This window comes from Vombatus ursinus, unplaced genomic scaffold, assembly GCF_900497805.2.
Source record: "Vombatus ursinus unplaced genomic scaffold, bare-nosed wombat genome assembly UNPS02014785.1, whole genome shotgun sequence".
NCBI classification, from domain to species: Eukaryota; Metazoa; Chordata; class Mammalia; order Diprotodontia; family Vombatidae; genus Vombatus; species Vombatus ursinus.
Genome location: NW_020954563.1, coordinates 11,189,123 through 11,214,147, shown reverse-complemented (window position 1 = coordinate 11,214,147; position 25,025 = coordinate 11,189,123). Strand labels below are relative to the sequence as shown.

At 47.9% G+C, this 25,025-nt stretch overlaps 3 protein-coding genes across 3 annotated transcripts in view; 2 read left to right on the top strand and 1 right to left on the bottom strand.

Moving 5' to 3' along the window:
- Window positions 1–22,180, bottom strand: part of NECAB3 (N-terminal EF-hand calcium binding protein 3) — a 34,102-nt gene extending 11,922 nt beyond the window's left edge. Inside the window, exons 1-5 of the mRNA XM_027867238.1 lie at window positions 22,058–22,180; window positions 18,943–18,967; window positions 18,142–18,250; window positions 16,030–16,055; window positions 15,055–15,152 (exon numbers count right to left, since the gene is read on the bottom strand). Of these exons, the coding sequence (XP_027723039.1) occupies window positions 15,055–15,152; window positions 16,030–16,055; window positions 18,142–18,250; window positions 18,943–18,967; window positions 22,058–22,180 (381 nt within the window). The remainder of the gene's footprint in view (window positions 1–15,054; window positions 15,153–16,029; window positions 16,056–18,141; window positions 18,251–18,942; window positions 18,968–22,057) is intronic.
- Window positions 5,855–6,733, top strand: CUNH20orf144 (chromosome unknown C20orf144 homolog). Its single transcript, XM_027867239.1, is given in 3 exon segments — window positions 5,855–5,974; window positions 6,369–6,591; window positions 6,594–6,733. Coding segments are annotated over 3 exon segments (483 nt in total).
- ACTL10 (actin like 10) lies at window positions 12,253–13,386 on the top strand. The gene has a single exon (XM_027867237.1). It carries the CDS (start codon window positions 12,253–12,255, stop codon window positions 13,384–13,386), a length of 1,134 nt encoding a protein of 377 aa, XP_027723038.1.
- Window positions 22,181–25,025: the final 2,845 nt, after the last annotated feature.

The following is a 25,025-nucleotide window of genomic DNA, read 5'->3' as shown; positions in this document are numbered from 1 at the left end:
GAGAAGCAAGTGAGAGGGAAAAGATCTTTGCAGCAAGTTTCTCAGATAAAATTCTCATTTCTAAGATATATAGGGAACTTTAAATTTATAAGAATCAGAGCTATTCCCCAATTAATAAGTGGTCAGAGTATATGAATAGGTAGTTTTCAAAGGAAAAAATCTAAATTATCAATAGGCTACATGAAAAAGTGCTCTAACTCACTAATCATTAGGAAGATGCAAATTAAAATAACTCTGAGATTCAACCTCATACCCATCAGATTGGAGAAGTTGACAAAAAAAAAAAAAAGATTAATGGCAGGTATGTCATAGAACTATGGCTAAAAAAGCTATTAAACTGAAAATACCCTCTGACCCAGCAATACCACTACTTAGGTCTATACACCAAGAAAATCAAAGAAAGAGGAAAAGGATCTATATGTAAGGAAAAAAAAAACATTTATAGAAGCTCTTTTTGTGGTGGCAAAGCATTGGAAACTAAGGGAGTGTCCATCAATTGGGGAATGGCTGGGCAAGTTGTGGTATATGAATGTAATGGAATACTATTGTGCTATAAGAAATGATGAACAGGCTGACTTCAGAAAAACCTGGAAAGACTTTTATGGTCTGATGCTGAGTGAAGTGAGCAGAACCAAGACAACGTTGTACACAGTAACAGCCATGTTGTGCGATGACTAATATTGATAAACTTAACCCTTCTCAACAATACAAGGATCTAAGACATCTCCAAAGGCCTCGTGATGGAAAATGCTATCCACAAAGAAGAAAGAACTATGGAGTTTGAATACAGATTGAAGCATACTATTTGCTATTTTTTTCTTCTGTTGTGTTTTGTTTCCTCTTTCTGGTGGTTCTTCCTATTGGTTCTAATTCTTACTTGCAACATCACTAATGTGAAAATATGTTTAATAGGAATATATATGTATAGCCTATATCAGATTGCGTACCATCTAGGGGAGGGAGGTGGGGAGGGAGAGGGAGAAAAATTTAAAACTCAAAAGCTTATAGAAGTGATTATTGATAATTCAAAATGAATTAATAAAAAAATAAAAATCTGTACCTCTTTTAAAAAAATAAAATAAAATCTGGCTCCATCCTACATTTCTATTATTATTTCACATTATCCCTCTTCATGCCCTCTACATTCCAGTCACACTAATGCATTGTTGGTGGAGTTTTGAACTGATCCAACCATTCTGGATAGCAATTTGGAACTATGCCCAAAGGGCTATAAAACTGTACATACATACCCTTTGACCCACCAATACCACTACTAGGTCTGTATCCCAAAAAGATCATAAAAATGGGAAAAGGACCCATACGTACAAAAATATTTATAGGAGCTCTTTTTGTGGTGGCCAAGAATTGAAAATTGATGCCCATCAATTGGGGAATGGCTGAACAAGTTGTGATATGTGAATGTAAAAAAATACTATTGTGCTATAAGAAATGATGAGCAGGAGCAGCTAAGTGGTGCAGTGGATAGAGCACCGGCCCTGAAGTCAAGAGGACCTGAGTTTAAATCTGTACTCAGACCAAACACTTGACACTTCCTAGCTGTGTGACCCTGGGCAAGTCACTTAACCCCAATTGCCTTAAAAAAAAAAAGAAAGAAAGAAAGAAAAAAGAAATGATGAGCAGGCAGACTTCAGAAAAACCTGGAAAGACTTATGTGAACTGATGCTGAGTGAAGTGAGCAGAACCGGGAGAACATTGTACACAGTAACAGCCACATTGTGAGATGACTAATTTTGATAGACTTAGCCCTTCTCAGTAATGCAAGGATTTAAGACAACTCCAAAAGACTCATGATGGAAAATGCTGTCCACATCCAGAGAAAGAACTATGGTGTCTGAATGCAGACCGAAGCTCTCTTTTTTTATTTGTTTTATTTTGTTTCTTCTTTCTTATGGTTCCTTCCATTCATTTTAATTCTTCTTTACAACATGACCAATGTGAAAATATGTTTAATATGAGTGCATATGTAGAGCCTATATCAGATTTGCAGGCTGTCTTGGGGAGGAGGGAGGGGGAGAAATTTTGAAACTCAAAATCTTATGGAAGTGAATGTTGAAAACTAAAAATAAATTAATGAATTAAAAAAATAAATAAAAGCATATTTCTTCATAACAGAGAAGTGAGGGACTTTTAGGATGGAATACTACATATATTGTCAGACTTGGTTCCTGAATTGTTGTTTTAGCATAATTGTTTTTCTTTATCACAAGGGAAAGTTCAGCTTTCATTCCTTTCCACATTCCACTTTTAACTCTCTGGACTTTCTCTACCATGCCACAGAGACTTCCTCACCCTGGAATAACACTCCATCCCTTTAGGCCCTTCTTCCATTTGGCTAGGTCTTCCCAGAACCTCCATTTTAAGGAGAATATCCAGGCCAGTGAGATCTTCCTTCCTCCCCAGCCTCAAATCCTGATTCTCTGGATTTTCTCTACCAATCCCCCTTTCTCTTACCTTTCTCTTCTCCCCACCTTGGTTTTTCAGCTTCCTTTTCTGTGTTACTTTTCCTCATGACAATTCAAGTTCCTTGAGGACAGGGACTATCTTTCTTTCTGCTTATATTTGTAATCTAAGAGCTTAGCCCAGTGCCTGACATTGGCTGGTTAGGATGGCTGGTTGACTTGACTTGAACCTGGAGGGAGAGACTGAAAGGACTGTGATGTAGCAAAGAGAAAAGGCATCAAGAAAATATATTTTAACTAGCTGAAATAATTAACAACTTTAGCAAAGTTTCAGGATATAAAATAAACCCACATAAATTATCAGCATTTCTATATATTGCCAACAAAGTCCAACTACAAAATATAGAAAGAGAAATTAAATTTAAAATAACTGCAGACAATATAAAATACTCCAAGACAAATCCAGGAACTATCTGAACACAATTATAAAACACATTTCACAAAATAAAGTTGGATCTAAACCACTGGAAAATTATTCACTACTCATGGGTAGGCTGAGCCAATATGACAAAAAATGACAATTCTTCCTAAATTTATTTACGTATTCAATGCCATACCAATTGAACTACCAAAAATATTTTATGGAGTCAGAAAAAATAACAAAATTCATCTGGAAGAACAAAAAGTCAAGAATATTAAGGGAATCAATGAAAAAATATGAAGGAAGGTGGCCTAAAAGTACCAGATCTCAAACTGCATCACAAAGTAGCAATCATCAAAACAATCTCTTTTGTTTCTCACCTCTCAGATTGGCTAACATGATAAAACAGGCAAATGATAGATGTTGGAGAAGATGTGGGAAAATAGGAACATTAATGCATTGTTGGTGGAGTTATGAACTGATCCAACCATTTTGGAGAGCAATTTGGAACTATGCCCAAAGGGCTATAAAACTGCACATACCCTTTGACCCAGCTATACCACTACTAGGTCTGTATCCCAAAAAGATCATAAAAATGGGAGAAGGACCCACATGTATAAAAATATTTACAGCAGCTCTTCTTGTGGTGGACAAGAATTGGAAATTGAAGGGATGCCCATCAGTTGGGGAATGGCTGAACAAGTTGTGGTATGTGAATGTAATGGAATCCTATTGTGCTATAAGAAATGATGAGCAGGCAGACTTCAGAAAATCCTGGAAAGACTTGTATGGACTGATGCTGAGTGAAGCGAGCAGAACCAGGAGAACATTGTACACAGTAACAACCACGTTGTGCTATGACTAACGTTGATAGCCTTGGCTCTTCTTAGCAATGCAAGAAACTAAGATATCTCCAAAAGTCTCATGATGGAAAATACTATCCACATCCAAAGAAAGAACTATGGAGTTTGAATGCAGATTGAAGCATACTATTTGCTCCTTTTTTTCCTTCTGTTTTGTTTTGTTTCTTCTTTCTTGTGGTTCCTCCTATTGGTTCTAATTCTTCTTTACAATATGACTAATGTGAACATAAAAAATAAAAAAACCCAATCTCATATTGACTGAGAAATAGAGTGGTGCATCAATGGAATAGATTAAGTACACAACACACAGTAGTAAATGACCATAGTGATCTAGTGTTTGATAAACCCAAAGATCCAAAGTTTGGGGGTAAGAGCTCAACATTTGACAAAATTGCTGAGAAAACTGGCAGAAATTAGGTATAGACCAACATCTCACATTGTATACCAAAATAAAGCTAAAATGGATAAGTTATTTAGATATAAAGGGTGATAACATAAGCAAACTAGTAGAGCATAGAAAAATGTACCTGTCAGATCTATGGATAAGGGAATAATTTAAGACCAAACAAGATATAGAGAACATTAAGGGAAGTAAAATGAATAATTTTGATTACATTTAATTGAAAAGGTTTTGCATAAACAAAATCGATGCAGCTACAATTAGAAGGAAAGTAGAAAATGGGGGGGAGGATTACAGCAAGTTTCTTTGATAAAGGCCTCATTTCTCAAATATACAGAGAACTGAGTCAAATTTATAAGAATACAAGTCATTCCTCAATTAATAAATGGTCAAAGAATATAAGTAGGAAGTTTTCAGAAGAAGAAATCAAAGCTATTTATAGTCATATGAAAAAATGCTCTAAATCACTATTGATCAGAGAAATAAAAATTAAAATAACTCTAAGGTGCCACCTCATATCTATCAGATTGGTTAATATGACAGAAAAGGAAAATGATAAATGTTGGAGGGGATGTGGGAAAATTGGGACACTAATGCACTGTTGGTGGAGTTGTAAACTGATCCAAACATTCTGGAGAGCAATTTGGAACCATGCCCAAAGGACTATAAAACCATGCATACCTTTTGATCCAGCAATACCACTACTATGTCTAGATCCTAAAGAGATTTTTTTAAAAAAAAAGGAAAAGCACCCACATGTACAAAAATATTTATATCAGCTCGTTTTTGTGGTGGCAAAGAATTGGAAATTAAGGAAATGCCCATCAATTAAGGGTGGCTGAACAATTTGTGGTTTATGATTGTGATGGAATGCTATTGTGCTATAAGAAATGACAAGCAGGATGCTTTCAGAAAAACCTGGAAAGACATACATGAAGTGATGCAAAGTGAAATGAGCAGAACCAGGAAAACATTGTACACAGTAACAGCAATATTGTTATGATGATCAACTGTGAAAGACTAGCTGTTCTCAGCAATACAATGATCCAAGATGATTCCAAAGGACTCATGATACAAAATGCTATCCACATCCAGAGAGAGAGAACTGATGAAATTTGAATGTAGATTGAACCATATTTTTTCCACTAACTTTATTTTTCTTGGGGGTTTTATTCTGTGTTTTCTTTTACAATATGACTAATATGGAAATGTGTTTTGTATAACTGCATATGTATAACCTAATGCAAACTGCTTGCCTTCTCAATGAGAGAAAAGAGAGGGATAGAAAGAATTTGCACATCAAAATTTTTAAAAAGAATGTTAAAAATTGTTTACATGTAATTGGAAAAAAAGAAAATACATTTTCAAAAATAGACTAAGACCCAGAAGGAAGCTTAGAGATCATCTAATATAACACTATTATTTCACAGAAGGAGAAATGGAGATTCGGAGGAATAAAAAGGGATTTGCCAAAGATTATATAATGAGGTCAGTGGTATAGATGGGAAAAGAGCCCGAGCCTTTCTAAATCTTCATCCAAAGTAAAGATCTTCATGATGAAAAGACAAGAGAGAAGAGAACTCTAGATGGTCCTGATGAGGTCATGCCTAGTGAGGTCACAATATCCCCTGCCTAGATTGTTGGAGGAGGAATACAGAGGATAGCTCCAGAGGGCAAGGTAAGGCTCAGGATGGGTCCTGGACCATAATGTGAGCATGTAGGAAGCCAAAGCCACAGCTGCTTACCCACAATGGGGAACTACAACTCCCGAAAGAAAACCAAGGCTCCCAAGCAGAGATGGAAGGAGAAACCCCTAGACATGGAAAAGGACAAGAAGTCCTTCTTTGGCCACTTGAAGAGAAAGTCAAGTGTGAGTGTCTGGGAGAGACCCAGCCCACTCACCCACTGGGGGAGACTAGAGGACACCCCTAGCTCTTGGTTCCTAGCTCCTTTCCAAGCCTGGTCTGAAGATGGAAATTTTGTGCTCTGAGCCCCTAGCTCATACCCAGGGAAGGGCACAGTGGGCCCACAGTCCGCCCCCATGGACTGATCCCTTCGCCTCCCATGCCAGGGCTGGTGAATTCCTCTCTGCTCAGGAATAAAGAGGAGAGAAGTGTTAGGAACGCACCAGAAACCAGTCACATGAAGCCCTAGGTCCTTTTGGGTTCCAACCTTCAGTTTATTTCCTCTGCAAAATAGGAAGGGGACCCAGCCTCTGCTAGAGGCATGGAAATTTCACCAGCTTTACTCTTCCTTCTCCACAGCCCAAGATTGTGCTGCTCCTGCCCTTGGACAAGATGAACCAACTGGCAGAGACCAATATGGCCCCTGGATTCGGGGCTAGGAGGCCCGAGGATGAGGCTGGGGCAACACCAGCAGCCTCCTCACTGAGAGGTGCAGGTGATGGGATGGATCGCCGGGAGGGCTCTTGGGCTCGGGAGATGAAGAAGATTTTGGTATTCCTGCTGCTACTGGATACCCACCTCCAGGATGGTGGGGAGCGGATGGTAGTACCAAGTGGGCCCAGGCCTGGCAGCACCATCTGCTGGCTGAGAATGAGGCTGAGGGTGAGGTGGAGGACCAGCTGCATCCACAGAGGTGCTGGCACCTGAGCCACTCCCAGTGCTGAGCCTGAGCAGGGCAGGAAGGACAATAAAGACCGTGGAGCATTCAGGTGGCTGGCCAAGACTGGTGTGTCGCCAGGATGGCTCTAGGGCACTCAGGGGCAGCCCCCTGCCTCCCCCCAGTGTGGGCCTGTGGCAATAAAAGCATGGAAATGGGGAGGGCTGGGAGAAGGGGTGACCGCCCCTCATTCCCTCTGTACCTCCCTACCAGAGTTAGGTCGAGAGAGGGGGGCAAGACACAGATCCTGGAAATCTTAGGATCACAGATAGCTTAGATGTCATCCATCCCAGCCCCTTCATTTTACAGATAAGGAAACAGAGCCAGAAAGATCCTGACTTGCCCAAGATCACACAGGTGATAAGAAACTGAGCCAAGATTTGAACCAGGTCTCCTGATCCCAAATCCAGCTCTCTTTTCCACTGTTTCCTCTCTTGTACAAGTACCTTAGAGGCCAACCCTTTCATTTCACAAATGAGAAAACTTGAGGCCCAGAAAAAAGAGAAGAATATCCCATTGCCTGGGAGTTAGTAGCAAAACTAGGATGAGAATCCAAACCTCCAAGGCTCATGCTTAACTGTTCATCAGAATTGCTGAGAAATTGTGGCCACTAGGTAGCATTGTAGTTAAAGTGCCGGGCCTGAAGTCAGGAAGATTCATCATGAGTTCAAATTCAGCTTCACACACTTACTAGCTATGTGACCCCAGGCAAGTCACTTAACTCTGTTGGCTTCCGTTTCCTCATCTGTCAAATGAGCTGGAAAAGGAAGTGGCAAACCACTTCAATATCTCTGCCAAGAAAACCCTAAATGGGGTCACAAAGAGTTGGACACAACTGAACAACAAACTAGGCTAAGGTCTCTTGGGGGCATAGGGATGGACGAAGTAGAAATCTTTCCAGGCTGAACCAACCCAACCTGGTTCAACACGGCATCCACTACATCCTCTGGCCTCATTTCTCCTCTCTCTACACTCTCCTTCCTCAGGGCTCTCAGCCACTGCGGTGGCTGGACCTCTGCTTCCACAAAGAGAATTCCCAAATCTATCTCTGCAGCCCCAGTTGCTCTCCCAAGCACCAAGTCCACCTCTCCATCTCCCTGCAGGGCATCTCCACCTAAATGTCATATACATCTCATACTAAATTTGTACAAGACCAAAATTCTTATTGTTCCCCAAAGAAGAAGGAAGAAAAAAAAAAAAACAACTCTCTGACTATTTCTGTCAATGACACCAGCATTTAGCCAGTCTGGAAACCTTACAGTCATCTTTAGCTCTTCCCTATCCAGCTAGGTGGCGCCATAGTGCACACAGGGGTTCTGAAGTGAGGAAGACTCATCCTCCTGAGTTCAAATCAAACCTTAGACATTTTGCTAGCTGGGCGACCCTGGGCAAATCACTTCCCTCTGTTTGCCTCAGTTTCCTCATCTGTAAAATGAGTTGGAGAAGGAAATGGCAAACCACTCCAGTATCTCTGCTAACAAAACCCCAAATGGGGTCACAGAGAGTCAGACATGACTGAATCAACACAACAACAAACAATATATCCGGTCACTCACTAGTTCCTATCAATTCTACATTGACAATATCTTATGTATCACTTCTCCCCTTTTTCATTCTCACCACCCAGTTCAGGCCCTCTCATTTCTTGTGTGTACTGTTGAAACAGCCTCCCCACCAGTCCCCTTGCCCCAGTTTAGTCTCTCCAGTTCATCCTTTACATGCTGCCAAAATAACCTTCCTAATGCCCATGTCTGACCATTTCACTCCCCTACTCAAAAGCCTTCGGAGGTTTCCTGTTGCCTCTATGAAAAAATTCAAACTCATCATCTGAGGTTTGAGGTGCTCTGCTATTGTTTTTATCTCCTGCTGCTTGCCTTGTGCTTTAGCTAGACTGGGCTCCTCACTGTCTCCCCAAACAAGGCTTCTGCTTCCTCATTCCCCCACTCTTACTCCCACCACTCCTCGGCCTGAAAGGCCTTCTCTGGCCCGATTTGCATAAATCCTATTCATCCTTTAAGGCGCCTCTTAAATCTTACTTCTCAATTAAGCTCTGACTGACCACTGCAGCCCAAAGATCTCGCTTGAAATGAACCCACAAATCTTACGTGTTCCGGTCACTGGGCAGGGCCCAGCCTGCCTTGATCTTCAGGCATCATTTCACATTTACCTCCTGTCTCCACCACTGGGATTCACCTGGCTCCCACCAATGAGGCCGCCATCAGAGGGTCTACCTTTCCAGGGTGCACCTGAGCAAGCTACATAGCCTCTCTCTGTGCAGGCAGGGAGAGTGGGCCAGAGCAGAATGGGAATGTGGGATTGGGGGATAGCAGTCTGTAGAGATGGTGGAGAGGGCTGGATTCTGATGGGCCTGGCCCAACCCTTGAGGTCACAATCCCTCCAGCTGCTGCCATTCCCTCCCTCTTTCCCTCAGCCTATTCTCTGGCTGAGGTACCTTGATGAGGAGGAGAGAAGGTAAGAACAAAGGCGAAAAGCAAGGGAAGGCTGTGAGGATCTTGAGCCTTGGCCAGGTTCAACCCTGGCAATATAAGTATGGGCATAGCTACCACATAAGGGCGGCTAGGTGGCACAGTGGATAGAATTCCAGGCCTGGAGTCAGAAAGACTCGTCTTCAAGTTCCAATCTGGCCTCAGACATTTACTAGCTGTGTGACCCTGGGCCAGTCACTTAACCCTGTTGGCCTCAGTTTCCTCATCTCTAAAATGAGCTGGAGAAGGAAATGGCAAACCACTCCAGTATCTTTGCCAAGAAAACCCCAAATGGGCTTATGGAGAGTCGGATACAACTAAAAACAACTGAACGCTAATAGCGTAAGGCAGAGAAAGGCAGTGGGAGTGAGGGCCAGGAGCTCCTCCGGCCCTAGGGACCAAAAAGCAAGGTACACAATAGCTCGGGGGGGGGGGGGGGGGGGCCTCAGTTCCTTGATTGGTCCACAGAAGGGAGTGACTGATGCGACCAGCCCCTAGTAATTGCCTCCCATGCAGGGAGAAGTTACTGTTTTCTCCACATTGTCCTCTGGGCTCTGCTGCTTCTGGCCCCTCGATCTTTGTCCTTATCCAATCTTTGCCTGGCCCTCTGGCCCATTTTCTGCAATCTGACTTCAGCCCCCAATCACTCAACTGGAATTGTTCTCTTCTAGGTCACCAGAGACTTTCCTTAAGCACCAATTAGTAGGGTTGTGGATTAAGATCTAGCAAGGACGGAGCCCAACCCCTTCAGTTTATAGATGAGGAAACTGAGGCCCACTGAGGGTAAGTGACTTGCCCAAAGTCATACAGGTAATATCAGATGTGGGATTAAGAAACCAGGACTTCTGGGTCCTGAGCTAGTCCTCTCTTCTCCATACAACACTGTAGTCTCACTTTCCCAGTCTCCACCATCCCTAACCTCTCTGCAGCTTTTGACATCATCAGCTCCTCACCCATCAGCTATGCTTTTCTCCCTAGGCTCCAGCTAACAACACAATCACTCGGTTCTCCTCCGTGTCTAACTCCATTTCCTCCTCAGTCTTCCTGGATGGTTTATTCTCCTAAATATCCCTTTATTATGGAGTCAACCTCTCATGTTTCCCAAGAATGGATCCACAGTTTTCATAGGATTTAGAGCCACAAGAGATTTCAGTGATCTTCAGGTCCAACCTCAGCCCTTTAGAGATGGAGAGGCAGAGGGCTAGAGTGGGGTGACTTACCCAGGATCACAGAGGCTCCTGCAACATAGCACGGAAGTCAAGTCTAGAACGCGCTGACTCCAGACCCGGTGCTCCTACCTCTACACCATCCTCAGGCCTCTCCTCTACCCCCTCCATTAGCAATCTCATGCCCTCCACAAAAGAACAAGCATTTTCCCAGTGCTTCTTAGTACTAGGCACCCTGCTAGGAGTTAGAGACACAAAGACAAAAGGAAAACACTCCATGCCCTTGAGGAGCTTTCATTCCATGCAAGATGCCTCCCTAATTTATATTTTCAGCCTCATCCTTTTTTTCCTAAACTCTAGGTCTGCAACTCCAGGTTGTCATTCAATCATGTTCAACTCTTTGAGACCCCATGGACAATATGTCAATGCTGGCCATGGGGTTTTCTTGGCAAAGATACTAGAGTGATTTGCCATTTTCTTCTCCAGATCATTTTACAGATGAGGAAATTGAGGCAAACAGGGTTAAGTGATTTGCCCAGAGTCATACAGCCAGTAAGTGTCTGAGGCTGGATTTGAACTCAGGTCTTCCTGACTCCAGGTCCACTGAGCCATCTAGCTGCCTCCTTCAGAATAACCCTTACCTGGATGTTCCACCAACCTCTCAGACTCAACATTTCCCAAACCATCCCCTTCTATCCAATCTAACATCACTATTCCTGTTTGTAGCACCACCATCTACCCACTCCCCCATGTCTGAAAAACTTGAGGTGTGACCTTTGGTCCTTCCATCTCTTTAACCACCTATGTCCAGTCAGTCCACCAAGGCTGGTGGACTCCATCTCTGTGGTATCTCTTATGTATGTTCTCCCCTATGTAGTGCAATTGCTACCATCCTCCATGGGTTTTCATTAGTGCTCACCCAGACTATTATAATAGCTTCTTTGCAGGGCTTCCTTCCATTTTGCTCTCTCCTCCTCCTAGGCCATTATCCATGACATAGATCTGGTCATGTTACTCTTTTTCTCAAAAATCTTTAGATCAGACTCTTCTGTGTTGGCATTCAGAGTCCACCACCTTACCTTTCCAGCCTTAACCCTCATTACTCCCCTCTACACTCTCTACATTCCAGCCAAAGTGGCCAACTCCCCTAGCCCTTCTCTCAATTTCCCTTCCCTTGCCCTGCCCTAGGCCCCAGGACTGGAACTACTTCTCTTTCCTTTATTTGTTAAATCCCTGGCCATACTTTAAAGTCCCACTCACATAACAACTCTTATATACAGCCTTCCCTCATCCTTCCCCTCCTCTCTCAAGCACTTATCACATAATACTGTACATGACAGAGCTACCTTCGGAGGCATGTTATCCTCATTCTAGACTGTAACCCTCCTGAGGGCAGGGACCCAGTCTTAAATAAACTTTGTATCTCCCTAGCTCCTAGCATAATACTCTGCACGTAGTTGTTGCTATTTAGTGATTTTTTCAATTGTGTCTGACTCTTCATGACCCCATTTGGGGTTTTCTTGGCAAAAGATACCAGAGCGGTTTGCTATTTCCTTCTCCAACTCATTTTGTAAATGAGGAAATGGAGGCAAGCAAGATTAAGTGACTTGCCCAGGGTCACATGGCTAGTAAGTGTCTGAGGTCAAATTTGAACTCCAGGTCTGGCACTCTATCCGTTGTGCCATCTAGCCACCCCCTGCACATGGTAGTGGGTGCTTAATTATAATTCTACAGGAAACAAGTGCCAAAGGGCCAGAGCCTCTTGTAGAAGGGGTGGAATCCCAGAGGGCAGCCATTCTGAGCAGCAGAGGGAGCAGACCTTTCACCAGAGGGGACAGTGTCTCCAGCACAGGGCAGGCCTCTAGCGTGTGGCCATGGGCAGGATAGCCGTGGTCATTGACAATGGCAGTGGCTTCACCAAGGTAGGTTTTGCTGGGGAGAAAAAGACCCGATTTATCCTGAAGACTGCCAGCTGTTTGCCCAACTGTGCCACTGCCATGCGGGGCATGCCTTGTAGCCTGGATGCCTGGGGCACAGCGCCAGGCCGAAGTCGCCCCTTGAAACATGGGGTCATAGTGGACTGGGAATCCATGGAGAGCTTGTGGCACCACCTCTTTGCTTGTGGCCTAAAGACCAGCCCTAAAAACTGGCCCATCCTCATGAGCGACTCACCCACCAGCCCACCCAAGAATCGAGAGAAGGTGACTGAGCTGATGTTTGAGACTTTCTCAGTGCCAGCTTTTCACATGGCCAGCACAGGTCTACTGGCTCTGTGCTCTGGGGGGAGCCTCAGCGGGTTGGCAGTAGAAGCTGGGGCAGAGGTGTGCCATGCCACGCCCATCTATGCTGGCCACACGTGGCACAAGGCCACGTTCCGACTTGATCTGGCCGGGGCGGCCCTCTCTAAATATTTTCATAGACTGCTCCTGAAGGCCTGTCCTGACCCGAGGCTGCAAGCCCTTCCCCGGCGAACCGTCACCATGCTGAAGAAGCAATGCTGCTACGTCTCCCTAGATTATGAGGCAGCCCTGCGTACCCCTACACCCCAACTTCCCTCGGCATGCTTCTGCAAGGCTGATGGCTGCCCAGTGACCCTGACTGATAAGTGCTTCCACTGCCCCGAACCCTTGTTCCAGACAAGTCTGCTAGGCCACAACTCTCCAGGCCTGTCCAGCCTGGCTTTCCAGGCCCTGCAGGCAGTGCCAGAAACCATCCGGCCCAAGTTGGCAGCCAATGTGTTAGTGGCAGGGGGCTCCACGCTCTTTCCTGGCTTTCCTCAGAGGCTGAGCCTGGAGCTGAAGGCCCTGTGCCAGAAGCAGCAACAGTGGCCAGCAGTGAGCTCAGGGACAGTGTTGAATCCACAGCTGGTGGCCAAACCCGAGCGGGGCCTGGCCACCTGGGTAGGAGGCTCTCTGGCAGGTTCACTCCACTCCTTCCATCGACTATGGGTAACACGTGCCATGTATGAAGAGCAAGGGGCAGGCTGCGTGCACGCGGTATTTGATTAAATAAAAGGGGGTGTCAAAGGGATCATATCTGAACCTGATGCTTGGAATGCTCCTAAAGATAGTTAGGAGGCCCACAGAGGACCCTGGAAATGGAGTCACTTCTCTTCCCTGGAGGGCAGATAGCTGTCTAGGGGTGCAACCTCTGATCCTGGACAGGGTAACTCCTTGACTCCAGATGGTGATCACAGAGCCAGAGAAGGTGGCCCAGGGCTTACCTTGTGGCCATCTGGGGCAGAGTCTGACCAGGTTATTCCCTTCTAAGCAGGCTCTCTGGGAGAACAAGATCTGTGTGGTTGTGAGGATGCATGACTGCCGGTAGTTCAGCTATGAATGCATATATCTGTGGGAGTGGAAGCACTTGAGAATGGACGTATCTGGGGGTATCTATATGTGAGATAGAGTTAGATAGATACGGGTAAATACACGTGCCTGAGCATGAGCTGGGTTCACAAGGAGTGGAAGCAAAATCAGTCAAACTGAATCATGTAATGAAACCTGGGGAAACACTGGTAAGGGGAAGAATCACCCCTGGTTGGGTTTTTTTTTCAACTGGGTTGTCTTAAAGTGAGACACAAAGAAAATGGGCCCAGGCAAGACAGGGAGAAGTGAGTCTGGCCAGATCCAGCCCCCCAGGCTTCCTTCTTCCTCTTCTCTGTGTTTAGAGAATCCCTGAATAGCCTCATCCTGTTCAGGTCACTTACCCAGACCAGCCTCCTCTTCCCTCTTCCCTTCTCTCCTCTTACCTCCTTTAGCTACCCCAGGCACACACACACACAGTATGGGGTTTTCAAGAGGATTTTCTTCAAGATAATGGAAGGAAGATCTTAGGGTCATAGGTTTAGAGCTGGAAGAGACCTTAACAGTCATCTAAACAAACCCTTCATTTTAAATATGAGGAAACTGAAGCCTAGACCAACTTGCCCTAGGTCCCCCTAGGTAGTAAGGGTAGAGTCAGGATTCTGAGTCAAGATCTATTATCCTTTCCACAATGCAATTCTGCCAACAGTCAAATAAGGCAAAATCAGAACCCAGCACTGTTGGTCATGAGTGGCACCCAGACCTCCCCAGCTACACATCCCCATTTATTCACAGGCCTGGACCCCACCATTCTGTCCCCTCAAAGTCTGTCCTGCTAGCCTAGCCAGCTCCCAACTATAGGCCTAATTCCACAGTCCTTCCCACCAACTCTGAGGGTCGGGGCCTCCTGCCTATCTGTCTGGTCTCGTATTTGTCTTAGCAAGCCTTCTTCCACATGGACTAAGTCCTTGTTACTGTCCCCAACCAGGAAAACTGCTCACAGGTTACAGTTACAGTTACAGTTCCCCACCTCTACCACAGTGACACATGGTCATACTTAACACATGGTAACACATATACACCTGGGCAACACCCAGTAACACCCACATACAATTTCTACTAGCAGTAAAGAGAGTGGGAAGGGGTGAGGAAAGAGCAGAATCCATGAGTGTCCGTGCACGTTTGCGTGGATTTGCTCTTCTAGGTGTGTGCATGAGAACAGACAACGTGTTGGCACAGATGACTCTCTGTGCTTGTACTGAGCTTATGCCTCAGATCTGGCTCCTCCTCCCAACTCCCCCACCTCCCCAGCCCTCCAGCCACGGACACATAGAGCACTCAGGAGGTCTTGAAACCCAAGTTCCCACTCACCAGCTTGGTGGCATCCATGGCAGCGAGCACTGCGCTGTTCAGAGCCTCCAGGGCAGCCAGCACAGGTCTGTATGCACCCAGGTGCTCTGAAAAATAGTCTAGGGTTGGGGTAGAGGGAAATATGGGAAAACCTGACTGAGCATACTCACTATGGTATGTCTGCCCACCTGGGGCCCCAGGTGGCAAGACACTCAGGTCTTCCAGGTCCCTCCCTACCCAGGTCATCTACCTGGCTCACCTCCCCAAGGTCCCCATCTGTCTGGTCAGTGGTGCAGCCTCAGGGCCTGGGAACAAGGAAACCAGAGGGGAGGCTGATGAGAACGCCCCAGGCAGGGATGGATAAGGACAAATGGGAAGGTCCCAGACTTCCCTGATCAAAGTAGCCCTTGAAAGGACAAGATGCAGAGAGCTGGGGGAAAGATGGATTAGAAGGGACAGGACAGAGAGGTCTGGGGCCACCTCCCTCCCGGATCACACCTGGAACTCAGGGCCCAACAATGTCCTGCCAAGCTCTACTCAGTGGTGGGGAAAGGGAAGGGCTTTCTCCTCTCAACTAGAGAGGCCTGGATTGTGGATCACCCTTGTACAACTGACCCTACCAAGCTAATACTCTCCTTCCTGATTTCCCCCAAAGAAGGGGGGAGAGGAAAAGGCAAGACTGGACTAATGGCTCCCCTTCATCTCTTAACAAACGGCACCACATCTCAAAGAGCTGTGACAACCTCCCGCCCCCTGTGCCCCTCTCTATCCCCATCAGCTAACAGGACCTATCCCCTTCAACTCAGAGTTCCTCAAATCAGGGATGTCTCTCAGGAGCCAGACTCCAAGGCCACTGGCTTTAGACTGCTGGAGTGACCAGGCAATATTATGAACCACCACCCCAAGCAGACGTAGAACATATATGAATTCATACAAATATATATAAATACGCATCAGTGCAGAGCCAGACCCATCAGAGATTTGGCACCAACTTACCGCAAAGCTTCTCGGTTTCTAGATTGCTACAAGGAGAAGAGAAATCAGGGCTTATTAGACAATGTTTGACATCCAGGCAGTGGCTGATACAAAAATAGCATAGGGGAACTTGCTGATTAGGGGTTTTGCAGCTCCGGAACCCCCAGCAAGAACCATCCTCCAGTGTCTTTCCTAACAGGGACCAGAAGGAGGTGTCAGTCTGCAGCCATTACCCCTCATCCCTCCTGGACTGGCCTAGTACCTCATAGGAACGGAAGGTTAGCACCCACTGGATATGGGCTTCAGAGACCGGAAGGGGATAGAACTGACTAAAAGTCAGCTTCCAGGGGCATATGTGCCCAATCTTATGCACATATGTTCCCATGTATGTATATGCATATGTGCATGTGCAGAGTGGCACAGCATCCTGGGAAACTGTTTTTTATGCAACTCCTGGGTGTTAACTCTATTTCAGGCTCCTGGTATCATTCCAGCCCATCCCCTTTTAGTCCATGCCCTCTCCTCCTCATCCCCTAATTCTCCAAGGACACTCCCATCAAGCACCACTCATTCCCTTTCCCAAACCTCTGGTTCCCTACATCCTCTCAAGAATTCTCTGGGAACCCACCTAGAGTAGATTCCCCTGAGGTCCTGCCCCTGCCCAGAGCCCTCAAAGTCCCTTAGAAGCCAGAGGTCATATCACCTTTTCCTGGAAAGGGGAAAACCCCTCATTTCCTCAACCCCGCCCTAATATGTGACCTATTTAGTATGAGAGTAATAAGCTGGTTCTGAGAGGGAGCTTAGGGACCATCCCAAGGCCAGGCCCCACCTACTCTGTGGTTAGGGTAGATACAGCAGCCAGAAGCTCTCCTGGACCAGGGGATAAGGGGTATAGATCCCACCCCTAAAACCTGGAGAGAACTTGAGAGGGAAGCCAGACAGCCTGACTCACATCTGTCTAAGATCACTCTGAGGAGCCTAGGTGTCATGGATAGCCCTGTCCTTCCCCCACAATGGGATGGGGATTGGGCAGTAAGCCCCTTCCTCCACCTTAGGCCAGGCCTGGTTGGTGCTGGTGGAAAGTAGAGGGGTGTAGAGGAGGAAGCCTGGTTCATCTCCAGGCTATTTTGAGACCCTAGCTTGGATTCATCCCAGCAGGCAGGAGCTGAGCTGCTCAAAGTGTGTCTGGAGGAGGAGTGGGGGAGGAGGCTAGACCAGCAACTCAATGTGGCCTTGAAACCTTGAGGTAATCCCCAACCGGACTAACCTTGTCCCTTCCACCAAGCCTCAGCCACATTGGAATAGTCTGTGTCCCCTCATCCCTATAGCCCCTTGGCCTGGGGAGACACTTTTTCTCCCAGGACTGCGAGGGTGGGACCCCCCAGGAGTCCTCACTCAGCTCTGCTCAGCTCTCAGCTCACGATCAGCTCCTGCCAGCTGCCCCTCGTTATTCTCAAATGCTCATTAACCATAATTAGCATTGAGCTGGTAACGAAGGGTGTGAGTGAGTCACCATTCTCTTTCAGGGAGCATCTGCTGAGCAGAGCAGGAGGGAGGTAGGAACATTAGGACTGGTGACCCAATGACCCATGGCCCTACTCCAACTGGCGCCCACCCCATGGCCCCGGCTCCATTCCCATCCCCACCCCTCGCCCCAGCTGCCTCCTCCACCTTAGAACCCAGAGTCTAGAGCCGCAGGGGAAGCCCAGAAATTGCATAGAACAACTTCCTCTGGACAATAAGGAAGTTAGAAGGGCCTACCCAGCAGATACTCCACAATTCTGCCGCAGAGCACTGGCTATAGAGATTAATGTTAGGCATTTCAGGGCAGTGGCATAGTCTAATAGGAAGAGAAGGGGTTCATTGTCCAGCTCTACCACTAACTTGTTGTGTGATCTTGAACAAAGCAATTCCCTTCTCTGGTCCTCAGTTTTCTCCTTTGCATCATAGAACTGTAGAATGTCAGGGCTGGAAGGAAGCTTATACTGCCTTACTGTACATATGAGGAAACTGAGGCCCAAGAAAGTAAAAGGATTTACCCACCACCTTTCCCCCTCCACCATACCCAGGTCACAACTTTTCTGTCCTACCAACCATTATTTTCTCAGAACCCACATCCTGACAAACACTTACTCTGAGTAATGCCGGTCAATGTTGCTGAATAGCTCCCGGAGTTCCCCAGAACTGAGAATCCCATCTGCAAAATAATTCTGGAATTCCTCAAAGGACAACTTCCCATCATCTATGCGAACAGGGGAAAGGAGAAGTCAGAATCCTAGCTCAGAATCCAAGCCTCAGCCCCAGCCTCTACAGAGGACAGAGAAGTGGGAGACACAGAAAAGTTCGATTTTGGGGACAGGAGTCATCTGGCCTTTCAGAACGTCCCCACTACCCCACTCTTTCCAATAGACTGGCAGGGGGCAAGAAGCAGGGACACGGAGCTCTCCCGTCCAACCAATATCAGGTCATTCTCCATTGACCACTATTGGCCCATAAGGAGACAGAGGGAGCCCTGCCCTGCAAGGTCAAAGGGGGTCTGGGAGTTCTGGAAGGTAGGCTAGTCAATTGTTTGTGGGTAGGGGAAGGGATCTGAGCTAAGACCAGGGGCCTAGAGATTGAGGGGAGGATGCTGGAATCAATGAGAAGCAGGAGCTACCTTGGACAAGGACAGATAGAAAGAGATATCCCAAAGGTTATCAGGAGATATTTAACTAAGGCTCTTCCAGGTTGGGAAGGGGAAAGGACCGGAGGATCTGCAGGGCTTTGGGGTAGGTCAGTCAGGCTTTTTCACATGCTTCCCAATTCTTTCCCAATTTATCTCCTCCTGACTGGCCTTCCAGGCCTAGTCTGTATACAGACTCCCTGCCCCCAAGGTACAAGCAGATGTGGGTCTTCCTGACCTCCCGGATCCCTTTCCACTGGGACCATGCTCACCATTCTTATCTGCTCGACGGAAAACCTGAAAGGAAACATTAGAAGGAATATGTAGATCCTGGTGGCTTCCCTGGGCCTAGCAACAGGGCACCTCCCAATAATCAGCAGCCAATGCATGAGACTTCCTCCCTCAGGGAGCCCACCCAGCATAAGAATGGCTCTTAACCTAGGCTTAAGTCCCTACGTCTAACACTGGACAAGAAGCATCCTTTGACTACCATACCCTATGTCCTCAGACCCAGTAACCCTATCTTTTGGTCTTATCCTCCTAGCCATCAGGTTACTCAGAATTCAGAAAGAGCAGCACTGAATTTAGAGCTGGAGGCTCTAGATTCAAATTCTACCTCCAAATTGGTACTTACTACTCCTGTGACTTTGGGCAGAGAGATACCCCACTTAATCTCTTGGCTTCAGTTTCCTCATCTGTAAAATGAGGGGCTTGGGCTGAATGAATTTGAAGGTGCCCTCTAAAGCTATGATCCTAAATCAAGCATGTATTTACATCCTGCGGGCCATACCCCTCCCAGACCACATCTGGGTCTCAAAGCCCAGCAGGGTGCTGTCAAGTTCTATTCAGTGCTGGGGAAAGGAGGATCTCCTTGGATCTCAGAGACTCTGTAATACTAGAGGGGCCTGGGCACCTGGCTGATGGGTTACCTCCCCACATTAGACATAGACAACTCAAATGACCCTCCCATACTAATGCTTTACTCCCCAATCCTCTTAATCTAGAGTTGGTGGAGGGGTGGGGGTGCAGGGAAGTTTAACATCCTTCCCCTGAACTAATAGATCTCTCTTGTGCCTGAATAAATAAGCTAGAATAGCCCTTATTCCCCTAAACTGTCACCTCATCCCCATCAGCTAACTACCTTTATCTGCCTCCTTCTGAACTCCCAGTCCAAAGGACTGTCACACACTCTACAGAACATAGACCATTCCGTGCCACCAGTGACTCAGACCTCTCCCTTCCCCCAGAGCAATGACCCAGGCTTGTCCTCTTCTCCATAATGACCCATGCCTGTGCTTAGGACACAGGACTAAAAGTAGGCAGCCTCTCATCCTCAAGAGGAGGGGAGTTCAGATTCAAGGGTCCTACTGGTGCTTTGCTGGGCTTCCCCAGGGACTGCTGCTGATTTTCCTGAGGAGAGGGAACACCTCTACAGAAGGGCTTTGAAAGGGGCAAAATATATGACCAGTTCATAGATCATGGTATGTTTTTGCTGACCCAGGCTCTGGCCCTACTCTCATTCCTGTTGCAGACCCTAGAAAATCAGAATATCAGAGAATGATTCCAAATGACATGGGTGGATACAGAACGCATCTCTCCCCCAACTACTCCCAACCTCAGACTCCTGATGCTATTTGCAGCAAGGGACCTCCTGCTGGTGCCCTTTCTTCCTCCCTGGCCTGTCCCCAGCCCCCTCCTGGGAACTCAGCAAGAGCTTCCCCTCAGACAGGAGACTGGAAAGAGCTCTGAACTTTCTTCCCCTCTGCTTTTCCATCAAAATCTCTATTCCTCTTTCTCCCTGGAAGCTCTGGGCCAATCCGAGAGGAGAAGGTGCAACCTTTAGAAGAGAAGGAGCAAAAAGCAGAATATGGTGGGGCAGAGGTCAGAGCATGCATGGGTTGGGGGCAAACAATGCTCTCTACCCAATGCAGCAGTATGCTGGCACTGCCCCAGTAAGGACACAGAAGGGAAAGAATGCCCAAGAGCTCCCTACTAAGCCAGAGCAGAGGGGGAAGATAGGGGACTTGAGGATCCTATCCTTTCCTGCCCCACTCCACACATGCATCCTTCCCTTTGGGTGCTTCAATTTCTTCATCTGTACATGGGAGCTGCTCAAAGGAGAAGAGGGGCAGAAACACTAGAATGTGGGTATAGGTGGGTGTAGGTGGTATGCACAGACCTCTGGGTTAGGCCTTTGTTGCTGGCTCTCTCCTGCTGTGGGCCCCCAGACCCAGACCTTACTCCCCTGGCCTCTTGGCAACCTGGGTTACTGGCTCAGGCAGTGACTCCTCATTGCCACAAAGATCCATTAAAGGTTCCTATTGCTCCAGGTAGAGATACTGGGGACCAGGATAGTGGAGGACAATCACCTCCACAGAAAGTCATGTTCAGAGAAGTTGAGCCACCAGCTCAGGGTCACAGAGTAGCCCTCTCTCCCAACATGGGAACCAGAGCTACTTTCCTGCTTGAAGGAGAAAGTGGGGGAGAGAATCATACTCCCCTCTCTCCTGGGAATGGTCAGTGCAGTCTGCATCAGAGATGCTGACTCATGGGAAAAGAGGAAATTGACTCAGTAGTCAGAGCCTTTAAAGCTAGAGTAGGGGTTAAGGAAAGAATGGGGGGAGGGATACTTGGGGAAAGATCAAAGGACATGACCTGTGGAGCATGGGGTCTCCCTCTCCTAAAACTCGAGTTCTTGGCAGGCTTAGAGAAAGAGGTGACTAGGTGGTGATGACAAAGGTGAAGGTGGAGAAGGAAGGTTCCTGCGCAGGGCTCCAGCCAACCACAAGCTCCTCACAATGTACAGGTGGGCACAGTGGGCAAGCAATAGGAGTGGGGGAGGGGAACAGGACAGCAAGAAGATAGGCTATCCAGGAAGAGTGCACCCTAAGACTGGATGAAGCCACCGCTGCTCCCACTAAAGCAGAAAATAGGGACAGGAGCCTCAAGTTTCCAGAGCCCCCTCCACCTTCATTGACTGGGCACCAGGTATGGGACAATGACGCCAGAGTACAAGCCACGGGCACTTCTGCATCCACCTCCCTCTCCCGGAGCTCATCCACATCTAGGAGCCTCTTGAGCAGCTAGCTGCCCAATGATTTGGTTGGAGGCCGACAGCCGGGGCAAGGCTGTGGACAGCTGTGGACAGCTCCTACCTTCAGTGCCCCGCTCTTCTGCCCAGCCCCGCTAACCTTGCTGAGTTCGGCCCTCCACAGCCCTTCCTCTGTTGTAAGTTTCAGGCCTTTACCCTACCCCTAGTGGCTCCCTACGGAGTCCACCCCCACGCCCCGCCTACAGCTACTCCCTCCCTGCCCCCCCCCCAGTTCTGCGACCCTCAACCCACAGTTCTCAGCCGCCTCTCCCCTCCCCGCCCAGGGGGTCACTCACGTCCTGGAAGAGTCCGAGGCCAGCGAAGGCCGCAGGAGGGACCGCAGGGGGTGCTGCAGGGGCCTCACGGGCGGCAGCCTTGGGCCGAAGCAGGCACATGGTCAGCAGCTCCGTGCACGACATCCTTAGAGATTCCCCCCAAATGTGGAGGGAGCGCGCTTGGGCCTGCGGAGGCAGGGGAGAGGGAGGCGGCAGGGGCAAGGGTAAGGGCAGGAGGAAGGGCAGGGGCTGGGGCAGGGGTCTAGGAAGAGACCGGCCGGGGGCGTGGGCAGCACGGGAGGGAGGGAGTCAGGGACAGGGGGCAGGGACAGGTGGAGGCTGAGGCTGATGCAGAGGTGAACGCTCCGCAGCAGCTCCTCGGGGCCAGGGTCCGGGACAGTAGAAAGCGCAGCAGGGCCCGGGGGAGTCCAAGTCCGGGATAGGAGCGTCCAGGGTGTCCACTGGGCTGGAGCACTGAACACCGATCCCTCGAAGTTGGGCCTGGAGGGGGGAGCTGGGCTCCCGCCTCTGGCCCGAATGATTGGTCAGTGGAGGTGATTGGCAACCTAGAGCCCCCGCCTCCTGTCAGGAGGATTGGTCACCGGCTGTGATTAGCAGCTCCGGCCCCGCCCCCACCTCAGAGCCCAGATTTAGGGAGCGAAGGGAAAACCTTCGGGGCTGGAATCCCGGGTCTAGGCCCATTTCTCTTGCCAGGAAACTAAGGTGCAGCCAGACAGTTCGAGGTCCCTGTGAGGACTGGCACAGAGAAAGGGGATGTTCTGCGGCCGAATTCAGGAGCTCCCATCACCTGTCTGACCTAGCTACCCCTATCCTGTCTTCCTGACTGAGGTCTTGGAGACGAGTTCGAGTCCTAGCTCTGCCACTGATGGGGGTGGGGAGTAGAAGAGAGGCAAGAGCGGAAGAGGCTGGGCTAAAATGATCTCTAAATGCCTTCCCAACTCCACAGAGGGGGAGGGGAGGAAACATTTTCTAGTGTCTGGTGACTACTAATTCTCTCCTTTCTTGCAGGAAGCAACGGCTCCTGAGAGCCCCAAGATGCCGTGGTCCCGGCCTGAGCAGCTGCAGCCCCTCTCTCTCAGGCCTAGCCCTGGGGGTCAGTCCAGGGGATAGTTCAGTCCTAAGGATGAAGGAAGGCTGCAGCCTTGTCCAGAGAGAAGCAGGAGAGTACAGCCGGTTTGTGGAAGGGACCAGGGACATCAGGTTGCACCTCCTGGTCTGGGAAAAGCACTAGAGAAACGGGGGAGAGCCTAGCTGGGTCTAGGCCAGGACCAGAAGACACAACAGGCTCTGGGTCCACTAAATCCATCCCTTTCCCTTCTGCCTGCTGCACCGGCTGGTTCCCTTTTTCACTATGAAGCTGAGAATCTGCCCCAAACTGATGGAGAAGAGGGAGGGCTACAGCTACATCTCTATTGGGCCAGTGACCAAGTCATCAACACAGTTGCTGGGTGAGCAAGCAAAGCTCAACTCTGAAGGAAGGAGAGGTTAAGCAAGGCAAAGGCTCCATCTCAAAGAAGTCCTTGGATCAAGAATAAGACAGTCAGGATATCTCCCTACTCCTCCTGCCTATCCCAAACAGGAATGACCAATGCCAACTGTGGAATCACCTTCAGGAGGATAATGTGGGAGAGGGAGGATGCCTAAATAGCAGATGGTCTGAAAAAGATCTGGGGTTTTTAGTAGACCACAAGCTCAGTACAAGTCAACCATGTCATATGGCCCCCAAGAAAATCAAATTTCAAGGGACATTTTCAAATTTTCAAGGCAGAGGAATAAGTGATGCCCCACTCCCCAACCCCATCTGTCCTGGTTATACTGGAAGAGGGATCAGACTTGTTCTGTTTGATCTCTGGGGACAGAACTAAGAGCAAGAAGTGGATGTTTTAAAGAGCCAAATTTAGGCTTGATGTCAAGAATCTTCCTAACTTCCTATTGTTCAGTCGTTTCAGTTGTGTCTGACTCTCTGTGACCCCATTTGGGGTTTTCTTGGCAAAGATACTGGAATAGTTTGCCATTTCCTTCTCCAGTTCATTTTACAGATAAGGAAATTAAGGCAAACAGGATTAATTGGGGTCACACAGCTAGTAAGTGTCTGACTATTAGACCTATCCCAAAGTAGAATGAGCTGCCTCTAGAAGTGGTGAGCACCCCTTTACTGGAGATTTTCCAGCAAAGGCTGGATGACCATTTGGTCATGTGCTGCAGTTAGCATTCTTGTTCAGGTGCAGGTTGGGCTAGATGGCCTCTAAGATCCCTCCCAAATCTGAAAAATGATGATTTAGACCACATCTGGGGCATTGTGTTCAGCTCTGGCCCAGGTGACAAACTTAGGAAGGACACTGATGAGTTCCAAGGCATGGGGATAGTGAAGGGTTTCAAGTTCATGTCACAAGAGGACCTGAGGATTGTCCAGGATAATGTCATTACCTTTCAAAATTTGAAAGGCTGGCCCTTAGAAGAGATTGGATTTGATTTGTTTGGCCCCAGGGAAAACTAGGAACAACATGTGTGTGTTGGGGGAGGGGGGGAGAGGAGTACTGCAGAGGCAAATTGAAGCCTGATGTTAAGAAAAACCTCCTAGCTAGAACTGCCCCAAAATGCAAAGTGCTGCCCCAAGAGTTAGGACTTTCTCTCTTTACTGGAGGGCTCCAAGGCGGGGCAGGTTGACCATTTGTTGGCATGTCTTAAAGGGCATGTGGGCTTGCTCTGGTGTGGGATGGACTAAATGGCCTTAAAGGTCTCTTCCAACTCTGAAATTCTGTGATTCTGAGTCAGCCCTGCCCCTTTTCTCATTCACCCACCTCTCTCCCTCTCCTTCCCTCTCTCTCTCCCCTTTCTCGTCCCCCGCCCCCCAGCCTGGCTTCAGAGGTATAGAAATTCTGGAACAGACAATGGAGGATTCAGGAACTCCCCATCCAGCCTTCTCCATCACTACATAGCATACAGTGACTAAATCTCGAGGGATGTT